We start from the raw sequence: 12,311 nt of genomic DNA, 5'->3' as shown, positions 1-12,311 counted from the left end.
TTTCATTTAGTTATATTATTTTTATTATTAGTTCCTTTGGTAATTTTTTCTTTATTCAGCTTTCATGGTGTTATATTGTGTTTTTCAGATACATATTGGATCTGATAGCCTCATCAAGTTACCAATATGTCGACGACACTGCAACACAAAGTACAATCAGAGCTAGAAATAGTTCTTCAAAAACGACGCAGCCAGGAAAACTTGCGAGAAAGCGGTATGAAAGGGCTTCTTTTAATTAACTCTAGTTATGTTCAGATGACTTTCCGTCTGAAGTAAAGTTATAACAAACATAAAATTTTATGCGCATGTTACTTCCGACAAGTGTCCACATGATGTTTACCCAGGAAAACTAGTTCAAAGCTTAGAAGTAACTATGCAAAATTTCCGAAAGTGAGAGTCACAATTTCACCCTCTCTTAATGGTTATTTTGCGCAAATTTTGTTTTGAAATTGTAAACAATTATTAAAACATCGTGTCTATTAAGGATTATGCACACAAAAAATGTTATTTTGGCACTCATTTGTAGGTATTTATCTTTTGAAAATGATTGAGGTCAAAATAAAGATCGCATTTACTTGGAAGCTCTGAAGTAAGTGCATCTACACAGCGCTACACCAGCACATACTCTTTATCTTCCTTGTGTACGCGGAAAGTAGCACATTTACTCCTGAGCAGTCTCAGGAGTAAATCGTCTGTAGTACCGTTGAAGTAACTTAATAAAAAGAGCATCTTCTACAGGTACTACCCAGGGCTTACAACAAGTAAAATGCTAGTTCAAAGCTTACTTCTGACTCATCTGATCATGCCTATTATAACTTACTGGCTTTTTTTACTCAGTGTTTTCATTAACACATTGCTTAGGCCTAAGCAGCTGCTTGATAATGTGGCTATTCATTCACAAGCCATCTTGAATAGTGTAGACGTAAATTCTTGTCTCTTCTTCAGTCCAAATATGGGCATTAAAAAACTGACAGACCTATAAGATTTGTATTGGGGCTATTTTTAGCATCATTGATACAGTAGTGTGTTCTAGTGAATGATATATTTCTTTAACAATCTTGGGCTCATGAAGAGGCAACTGTATGTAAATGTAGGAAATCAAACGGGTATGACAATTACAAAAATAATATAATTTTATAAACACATTATGCATATGTGTAGAGTTCTCTTATACACATCTTCAATGATTTTTGGCTGCATGGTGGCAATTAAAGAATAAAACACATTAAACAAAAACAAAAAACAAAAATTTTTTTGAGTATCACCCTTCATAAGGTAAATATTTTAAATATATACCGGTATATATCGCGGAGATTGCAGATTTGTATCCTTCAATTAATATATCATTTGAAATTTATCGTTCACGACTGATATTAACGTTTCGTTGATAAGGCTATGCCTGACACGTTCTTAACATATTTGTTTCTCTATGTGATCAGTGTATCTACCATTCACTGTTTTTTTATATTTTAATATATAAATCAGACAATTAAATATTACTGTAGCAAAAGGTACAAATAAATAATGAATAAAAATATAAGAGATTATATTATATAAAAGATATAATTGATAATGGCCAATATAAGAGGGTTGCTATAGCTAATAGATTAGAAAATATGCGACGTACAACTACTGTAACTTGGCAACATGCAAATATATAATTCTGCTATAATTAAGTTATGGGGAAAAGGAAGTTATGTCTATAATGAATAAGTAAAGTATATTGTATCTTTAGAAATACAAATTATGTTTACTGTAGTTGTACAAATAAAATGATGAAAATTTTTAAATTATTGGTATTGAATAATATTATTTAAATAATAAATTTTAGCCTAAAACTTAAAGGTATTTTTATATATAATTATTGTTGCTATAAGTATTATTATTATCATTATGTATAGTGTATAATTGAGGTGGACTTTAATGTGAGCAAAATTCATGATTATAAGTTTTGAGTTTGCCTTGAGAAACTTTACTTTCACATCTTGCATCACATGAAGGAAGACACTCCTTAGTTTGATCAGCTGATTATCGGATAGATCTTACCTCTGGGTTTTCATTACTTATAAGTTTGCCTAGAGTTTTATGAGGTCCTGCCTACCCCTGATTCAAGCACTCCGCCTCACTTCATAATTCCTACGAAGTGAAAGCTATTAGTCCATAGAGGAAGAGCATATTCTCACGTCATTCTTTAATGTAGTTTAATTTAATTAGGCTTTATACAGAAATGTAATTACACGACCTAACTTGCGTGTTTTGTGCTTAATATATTATCTGAAACAGTTTCTGCCCCGAACGTTCTGTTTCCAATTTAGGCCGCGCACATATGGACGTGTGTACAATCACCAGCTGAATTACTGCAAGATATGGTGCTGGGTGGAATGACCTCGTCTGCTTTCTATTCGTAGAATTCATGGAGACGTTTAGAAGAGGATTTGATGGAACATGATGTTTGATACGATTTCATGCTAATTGTGTCTACTTAGGCCAGGGCAGTTAGAGCAATTATAAGATATTTAAGAAGTGGAATTTATGCCATAGGCAGTCAACCATGGGCTGCCCTTCAGTTGAATATTAACCCTTTGTCTTAAAACACTACTTGAAATTTCATCTGAATTTGGCCTAGAGGAAATTGAAATAAATGGGTTAATTGATGTTGTAAGATAATGTAATTGCTCTAAAGAACTAAATCTGAATCCGAAATAATAATTAATCTTTTAATGAAATCTGTATTAGAAATTACATTTTGATATGAATAGTATTTTTAAATGAAGATGATTTTTATTTCCTCAAGATTTCCTTTGATGTCAATTCAAAGTTTTACTTGCATTTTGTCATTATTTTTATTCCTCACGTTTACTAATATTGTTTGACAAGATTTCATGTATTTTCCTTCTAATCTCTTGTATTAGACATGTCCCATTGGTGAGTAAGAAGAGCATGATTTTAATATGCTTTTATGATTATTTTGTTTTATATCCTCAGTCAACTTTCCAAATTTGGTATAAGATTGTTATCACAATATAGTATGATAATTGACAAAGTGAACAAATAATATTCTCTGCGAAGAAGTAACTTCATGGCATCCTCTTACTCACCAATTAAAAATATAATTCTTTGGAATTAAGTGTGGGAATTGTGCTCACAGTTTTCCAAAAGTTCTGCTTCATTAACTGGATCTGCTAATGAATCAATGATTAAGGATAATTGTTTGTCAGAGTTTTTCTAATCGAGTTGATTTGTTACTGAGTCATTTTAAAAATGCTGTTTCATGATGTTGTTCTGGTGTATATATATTTTGAAAACCTTCCTCTGTTTTTCATTAATAGATTTACCAACCAGAAGGTGTCACTTGGAGGTAAACTCAAATAGTAACAACAACATTAACAACAACCTAGAAACAAGCACCACACAACGCTGTAACTGCTGCCCTTATGGTTACCATATTGACTTGGACTTTTTAAGATTCTGTGAAGAAATATCGTCTGGAGCAAATTTAAAGAAACTTAAAAGGAACTCAAGGCCGAGAAAGAAATCGTCTTCTGTAAAACTCTTTAGCAAACCCCCGCCGCCAATTGTTCCACCTAAACCGCCAAAAGATAAACGAAGGAGAGCAAAGTCTGCAGATGATTGCATTGAACCAGATCTGATCTTGAAACGAGAGAACCAGTTATTTTCCGCTGCTTATAGTGACTTTGCTGATTTGATAAACAAGAGATACATACCGTACAAGCACAAAAGAAGCCCAAATCAGTTTGCTAATCAAGATCTATCAGACACTCAATCTCTCCCTGCCCATCTGACGGATATCAGTTTTAGTGATTTTGAGAATGAGAGTAATTGCTCGTTAGATGAGTCTGCTCTAGATTGTACTTACCAGCGGCAGGAAGAGTTGTTCATTGAAGAAGTTGAATCCAAATTGTCGTCGGCTTTTTCTCCAGCAGTTACAAATTATCAGCTTCCACCAGATCTTTCACCTCTTAGTACAAATCTAATCAACGGTAGAAGTGATTCTTTAAGTTCTTTAGACTCGCAGTCAACTACTGCAAGTTCTTTACCTCCAATTCCAAATCATCCATCGGGAAACGATCAGTTAGTATCAAATATGGCGTATTCAATTTCTAGGTTGTCACACGCAAAGCAAGTTGCTGATTCTGCTAGCCATTCTGGACGTTCAACACCTACCTCAACTATCAGTCCAAATTCTTTAGCAGCCATCCGTCAGCAGATGGCAGTAGCTCTTCAGAGATTACGTGAGTTGGAGGAACAAGTAAAATTGATACCAGTATTGACGGTAAAACTGTCTGTCATGAAAGAGGAAAAGCGTTTGATGATGCTGCAGTTGAATGCAAAGAAGACGCAACCTAACACCAAAGATATCGGGGTTGGTGATGATGCAGTCGATCACTTTGAGGATTTAGAAAAAAGATCAAGCAACATAACCACTATTCAAATGTCAAGTAAATTTACAAAGTCTCCTCCACAAGTAACCAGATTACTGGAACCTAAAGTAGAAATGAAGTCTGTTGGAATAATGGCCAAAATGTTGCCAGACCTCTGTAATCATGGAGAGTTGTCACATAGCAGCGAACCAGTCAAGATTGTAGAGACAGTCATTTCAAAAGCTTCAAAGTCAAGTATCCTCCATGCAACTCCAGGGTATGTCCAACCTCAGATGGAAGACTGTGGAGTAAACACAGATAATATTGATAAATGTACTGTGGGAACCAATGTTACTGTGCAAACAACCACATGCTCAACAAATACAAGAATTCTTGAAATGTTAGAAAAGAGTTCTTCCATTGAAATGTCATTTTGTGATCAGCAATGCAACACTGTCAATCCAGTTATGACAATGAACTGCACGAATACAGATCTTCAAGTTGAGGATCAGTCAACTTCTACAGATTATATCCAGCATAATCTGCCCAGTTGTGGAGTTAATACTGACATTTTGGTGACAAGAATAGTTGGCACTAATACTGACTCATTAAATGTTCAAAAGCCAAGGGTTGACTTTACTTGTAATACAGAACCAGTACTTGTCAATGAGTATGTCACAAAGAAAGATTCATTTACAGATATGATGATAACCACAAAAGATTCAGGTATTCTCACCGAACCAGTTCCTGCGCATGATCAGGAAACAGAGATCAGCGTGGTATGTCAGGACGTAGCAACAGAAACTGTAAATGAGTGTAATAGTCAATGTACTAATACAGACTTTCTTCAACAGGATGAAAAATCCATCCAATTTCACACAGAATCATCAGAGAAAGCTGTCAGTGCCAGTGTAGCATTGCAGGATTTTGCAATTGGAACAGATTTAGTACAAGCTGAAAAGGGGACATTGTGTGATATTGTACCAGAAATGAAGAGCACTGGTGTTGGAGATGGCAACATCAAGAACGTCTCCCCTTCTATTAGTGTGTCTGCTGAAATAACAACAGAGAAATCTGTCAGAACAATTACAGTTGGAAGTTGTAGTACTGATGATAGATTTGGCAGTGCTTGTGACAATCTCCTGACAAGCTCTGTTGCTGTTGGCAGTGACAGTGAGACTGCACAAGACCTTTACCAAACTTTAAATTATTCCAGTGGTCTTCAAAGCAATAAAGAGAGATATATTGAGATCAAAGACTTCGAGGAGGAACAACCACCTCTCACTGAGGGTGCAGCTGATGCAGAAACTGAGGTTCTTCAAAAAGTTGATGAAGCAGAACTCCAAGTTAAGTCTGTATCATTTGACAACCAGCTTTCTGCGGATGATTCTGTGGATTATTACAAGCCACTGGAGGAAATTGTCAGTATCCCTCAACTTCCATTATTTGATGATATGTGGAGCAGGGAAAATGAAGGTAAGACAAACAATTACTAAAATATATTTATCGATTGATTTATATTTCTAAATTTAATAACATGGGAAGTAGATTTTTAGTAACAATTGCTTTTGAAACATTGCAATTGGTGTACATCAACACTGACATGACAGGATGTTACTGTAAAATAGTCAGTACACCAAAAGACTATTTCCTACTCGTATTCAAGTTAAGGATTGTAAAGAGTTATTTTTATTGAGAAATATAAGTTGGAATGATAAGATTAGAACTCGGGACCTTGTACAATTGGAAAACAAGATGTTATTAACCACTAAGATACAGCTTAATTTTATTACACTTAAATAATTCGCTTTTTGAATAAACTACACGAATAATTGACATTTTGCCAATTACTCCAGGAAAAAATACATCCATATAAAAGAATGTGTATCATATCCTTTCTTCTGTTTATTTTCATACAGTCTTTGTAGAGCTACTTTACAATAATAATTGGTGTAATTTCCTCTAATTGAAAGTTAGAACAAGAATCCATATTGGGCGTTGATTAGCTGTGGCCACTATTTTTCTCTTCGTCAAGAGTCACTGCGCCTCAGAATAGCACGCTAGAAAGATGCCACATTAAAAGTGCTGTTTTATTAATATTGTATCATTAAGAGAATATTTTCCAAACTAATTATAGATCCATAAATAATACTGTTCCTATACTTTTTGCATTTACCCTTAAATTGGCTTGAAAAAAAAATGTTTTTATAGAATCTAATAATTTGATGTCATCAAACTGTTTAAATGAATAATTGAATGGTTTGATTAAAAACTGAAAATTTTCTCAAAATTCTTACACAATTTAACTATATTGCAAGTACTCTATTCTGAGTACTTGACGGTAATCTGACTTTGTAGGTAGAAAGAAACTAAAAATATGAAAATGAATTTATTTCCGGCGAGCAGTTTGGAGGAGTTCTAGGGTGTATCTGTTAAGTATTTACTTCCATGAACATCAGCTGGAATGTGTATTTTTGACAGCGACTTTCATTTTTTGTCGTTTCCTTATGGATTAAGTTTCCAGTAACCTTGACAACCATCTGCCAAGTCTATTCGGAAATCTTGCTTTTTTGCGCTCATTCAATATAGGCTATTCCTAATAAAAGTCAAAATTTTCACAAAACTTGTTTACTTTGTGTGGAAAACATTTTGGAAAATATCTTTGATAAAAAAAACACTAAATACTGTAAATATTGAAAAATGAATGGTAACCAAGACTTGTGTGAAACATTGTGCATTAGAGATATTTCAATTTTGAATGAGTCCAATTATATACTTCTTTATTGTTTAATTTTCTGTAGATGTGTTAGAGGATCAGCAAGATGTGTCCGCGTCACTGAGTTACTCACCGACTCAGAGTCAGTCATCCATCACAGAAGATCTGCATACAGGTGCGTCTGAGTATACAGAGATTCCCGGTAGTAGCATGGCATACCGGTACCGCCGGGATAATCTGTTTGCTGGCGCTTTCACTAACATGCACGCCATGCTTGAAGGTATGGAGCTAAGCAGTACGAGTATTAACAGTTTTTGATATGCCAATAACATGCATGTGTTTGTGACTGTTTAATGTTTTATGGGTGGTAGTGAGGATGATGTTGATGTTTGGTAATGATGGTAAAGATGATGATAATACTGGTATTAATGATTTTGATGACACAGGCTAGATTATTTGATAATTTTAATGCAGTGAAAGATACTGCAGATTGAGTAAAACGTTTGAGGCTTGACATCCCAAAACCTGCGTACAGTCGCTAAATGGTAAACTGAGTAATTAGCATTAGAATGTGTCAGTATTGTATACCATAGTACAGAGAAGCCGTAATACTTCTACTCATAACTTTACAATAGTAAGACGATTACAGTAAGTGACCCATCATTTTAAAAGCTTATAATGTGAAGATTGTGAAATATGTTGAAAAAGTTAATTTTCGTGTTTTGGTCACTGATGATATTTTTTGCATGCGAAGCCCTATTTGTTTTGCCTGAACACATAATATCCACTCGTGTAGAATCTGTCTAACATGTTTGTATCTAACACACCATAACCAATAGATTATTGCAGTCTTCTTAGAGATTGGTTTCCTACTGTGATTAGCCATATGTTCTACTAATTTAGCAGTCACACTCATGTCACATGACCGGAAGCAACTATTGCAATTTTCTATTAACACAGCAGTCTAAGTTGGTCACATGATATCAAGCAACTCAGTACCTAAGCAAATTACTTGTGCCTCCCCTTCCCCCACCCCTGTTTCCCCCAAAAAATTACCGTCAGGTAGTTAAACATCACCTACAATCACCTTATTTTGCGAATTAGCACCCCTCAACTGATCATCGAGTCCGCCCACTTGACCTTCGAGCCCCCTATCAGCATCCCCATTTCAAGACCTCTAGATACGCCACTGTACCTAAGTATCTAGGGGCGTGTCTATCTCACTGAGTTGCCATGTTTTGTTGCATTTTCATCCTATCGTGTACCCGATTCGCACAACACAAAATGTACTGAATACTAACATTGATATCTGTTCGAAAATTTTTACTTTCACACAGCTAGTGTAAATACAAAGCTTTCTGAGAGTCAATATAAGTCAAATAAATATATAGCCATAATATACATTTATATTGGATCTGCTTGTTAGCAATAAACAAACGAAAAACAAATTGTAGGCCAACATGTAATTATAACTGGTGCATGTTGTATTAACATGACTGTGTATTTACACTGTTTATAAATGATTGAATCTCCCTTGTGCAACTGTCTGTCTGTAACCCTGAATATACAGTATATACTTGTTAACATAAACAAATATATTTACTGTCTAGCCATACATATCTGATTTTCATTAAATTTAATACTCCTGTCTCTTATACACATCTAGATGTGTATAAGAGACAGCCCCTTCTATTAGTGTGTCTGCTGAAATAACAACAGAGAAATCTGTCAGAACAATTACAGTTGGAAGTTGTAGTACTGATGATAGATTTGGCAGTGCTTGTGACAATCTCCTGACAAGCTCTGTTGCTGTTGGCAGTGACAGTGAGACTGCACAAGACCTTTACCAAACTTTAAATTATTCCAGTGGTCTTCAAAGAAATAAAGAGAGATATATTGAGATCAAAGACTTCGAGGAGGAACAACCACCTCTCACTGAGGGTGCAGCTGATGCAGAAACTGAGGTTCTTCAAAAAGTTGATGAAGCAGAACTCCAAGTTAAGTCTGTATCATTTGACAACCAGCTTTCTGCGGATGATTCTGTGGATTATTACAAGCCGTTATGTACAGCATTTCAGCAACCACATAATTTATTATTTTCAGCTATCTATACAAAACATACACCATATATTGCCCTACCATTTATTTCTGCATTTAATTTATATTAACATTTTTGTAACATGACCTTTGATTCAAATTTTATTTTAGGTCATCAGCAAGTTCCAGTTCTAGCGAAGACGAGTCATCAGAGTCTGAGAGTGAAAGTTCTGATGGCAGCTCGACTGCATCAACCTCTCCTGATGAAGGTTGCTACGATAGCGAACTCGGTCAGATAACGTACCACAAGGTCACACGCGGGAAGCTATCAAGTCTGGTCGAGTTGTCTACAGAGGTCAAGGAAGTGCCAAAAGTGCGGAGAGAAATGCCAACATTGAAAGAGGTTGAGGTAGAAGAAGGGTAAGGTTGACTCTTTGGCCTTTGAATTAATTAATTTGTTTTGTTCACACCCAACAACAGAGTTCCGCCGCAAATTACAGGATCATGTAATTATCTGATGCTCCGCCTTAGTGCTGTGATCTCCATCGCATTATATATTAGTTTTATATCCTGTTGATTGTAACTCTTGGATTTTAAGATTAGATTTGAAATACTGATAATGATAACAATATTGACGTTTATAAAGTGCTTCCTTACCTAAGTATTGAAAGTGCAGATGTAATACATCAGCGAATAAAAATGATGAATGGTCCAGGCAAGAAGGGGTTAAGATAGGTCATGACAAGTTTTGACAGGTTCCTTTGCACACATGCAACATAAACATTTCAAATGTTTTAGATTATTACTTTCTTGGTGTGTCTTAGTGGCATTGTCTTTTTACCTACAGTATTGTCAAGCGCAAAGAGACCTTGTTTATTTGCACTATATAAATCCTTCTATTTCTATTAGTATCATTATTGACACCAGCATCTTAATAAACAGTAAAAAAGAATCCATCTGCAAGTATAATGATTCCTAGCAACCTGTAGATGAATATTCTCATCCATAGTATATACAGTAATAAGGAACTTTTGTTTTTTTTAAGTTATATTGTGAAATTTCTTTAAGGGAAAATAGCATTCAAGAGAAACAACAGCAGTTCTTTGTCACTAGGTTGGCAATATGATAATAGTATAAACAGGGGGAAAGCTGTGGAATGAAGTGAATAGGTTTTTGTTTTTTTTTAGGAATAGGATATACACACTTTAAAATGTCTTGGATAGTTTTGCAGAGTAAAGCCATGACAATAGTATTGAGTTGAGTCCTTCCACAGTCCGGAAGCCAGGGAGGACTGTTTAGAAAAGAGGAAGCATGAAAATTTCAGGGACATTTATTTAGCACATTTTGGAGACAGATGAGGTTTTTCTTAATACTGTTTAGGATGAAGTTGCAAAATCCAGCTATTGACAGAAGAAGGGCACATACTGAACCGTAACAAGTGTCACAGAACCTTCCATACAGGGTTCTAATTGGCCAATAAGTGGAACGGGAAAGTTGATTGACATGGTGTGTCATTTATATACTAAATATGTGACTGGCCAATGACTGGATTTAATTTCATGTATGTGTTTAATATGATATAACTCGATGAAGAGATAGTGTGATCTAGATAATTTCTGGCAGTGTGTGTTGTACATTGATAGGAACGAAACGTAGAATCAATTATGGCCTCACGTTTGTCATTCTTCACCTTACCCATATTCTATTTGTGAATAATCAGTGGATCCTTTGGTTTTCTTTATATATATAGAGTATATATAATATATATTTGTGTGTGTATATATACACATACATACATATGTATCTATATAAATTAACAGATACTACAATGCTGTTTATAAACAAATGGCTTGATACAAGTATGAAATTTGTCTGCAAAAACTAATGTATAAAAGCAAGTGAAACATATACATTCATGAATAATTAGCAAATCAATCTACAGCCTAGGGAAATTAAAGTCAGGCTCCGGAGGAAAAAAAATTTTTGATATGTTGTAGAACTGGTTTTTCTAAGACAGAAAAAAGTTGTTTGACGAAAAACTGGGGAACGGTGAATGAGATACAGATTTTTTAATATTTAAAAACTAGGGGAAAAAGGGGCGTAACTGCCCATTTTTACACCTTATTCCCCCAGTTTTTAAATATTAAAAAATCTGTATCTCATTCACCGTTCCCCAGTTTTTCGTCAAACAACTTTTTTCTGTCTTAGAAAAATCAGTTCTACAACATATCAAAACATTTTTTTCCTCCGGAGCCTGACTTTAAAATAATTTAAAAAAACTAGTTTTTTCTGTTTTATCTCCACTAAATTATCGTGATCGTAATGGTGTAAGTAGTTGATGGTAAAACTCTCATTTGATAATGGTATCACTACTGTCAATGATATCTTGATTTGTTGTCACTGTCATTACTCATTATTTCTTATTTGCCATCATATTGAGTGATTGTGTAGAAAAAAAACTTAATAATGTAGATATTTGAATTGTGGTATTCAAAATGAAATCAAGTTGGATTTGTTAAAGCTAACTATACCAAAGTTATAAATGTATGATCAAACATTGTTAAATCTGACAAACATTTGTCAGTATAATGACTTGTCTTGAGTTATGAGAGAGCGAACCACCCACAAGCCCCTGCAAACTCCAGTACCCACTTTTAAAATCCAGTCTCCTAGGTTCAAATCCAAGCAAAATGCCAATAGAGTTCTCATTAACAATAACATAAGTCTTTTTTGTAAGATATCTCGCTATTAGAAAGCATCAGATAATATTTTGTTTAATAGAATACATTTAATAAGACTGTCCTTAAAAGTAAACAGTAAATGCTTGAGATAGCAAGTGTAATAAATATTTAAATTATTAATAAAGTTCTACCATTGTTTTATACATACTTTATCTGACTAATATGACTCTACTACTATTATAAGAGTTTATTTTCACATTTTTTCTGTAGATTCGCTCTGAATCCAGCAATTTATCCTGCATTGGATCAGATGGAAACATTACTGGCCAACGGAATGGAAGAGAGGATCCAAGATTTTGTAAGTCCATCACCATATGATAAACTTTGCATTTTTGTTTTCTTTGTGCTATGCTGTATATATTATTTTATTAAAGTTAGTTCTCGTTTTGGTAAAACTTATCTGTATATATTTATTGTCTCGTAATATGGTACAGC

The 12,311-nt window shown here is 34.4% G+C and overlaps 1 protein-coding gene across 1 annotated transcript in view; it reads left to right on the top strand.

Moving 5' to 3' along the window:
* Positions 1-12,311, top strand: part of LOC117123980 (KN motif and ankyrin repeat domain-containing protein 1-like) — a 36,763-nt gene that overhangs the window by 16,897 nt on the left and 7,555 nt on the right. Inside the window, exons 2-7 of the mRNA XM_033270082.1 lie at positions 89-214; positions 3,330-5,858; positions 7,184-7,378; positions 8,818-9,157; positions 9,307-9,555; positions 12,087-12,210. Of these exons, the coding sequence (XP_033125973.1) occupies positions 127-214; positions 3,330-5,858; positions 7,184-7,378; positions 8,818-9,157; positions 9,307-9,555; positions 12,087-12,210 (3,525 nt within the window). The 5' untranslated portion in view covers positions 89-126. The remainder of the gene's footprint in view (positions 1-88; positions 215-3,329; positions 5,859-7,183; positions 7,379-8,817; positions 9,158-9,306; positions 9,556-12,086; positions 12,211-12,311) is intronic.

The sequence above is a fragment of the Anneissia japonica genome, unplaced genomic scaffold (assembly GCF_011630105.1).
Source record: "Anneissia japonica isolate Jap-2015-1 unplaced genomic scaffold, ASM1163010v1 scaffold287736_len1891122_cov214, whole genome shotgun sequence".
NCBI lineage: Eukaryota > Metazoa > Echinodermata > Crinoidea > Comatulida > Comatulidae > Anneissia > Anneissia japonica.
This window is presented reverse-complemented; position numbering and strand designations above follow the sequence as displayed.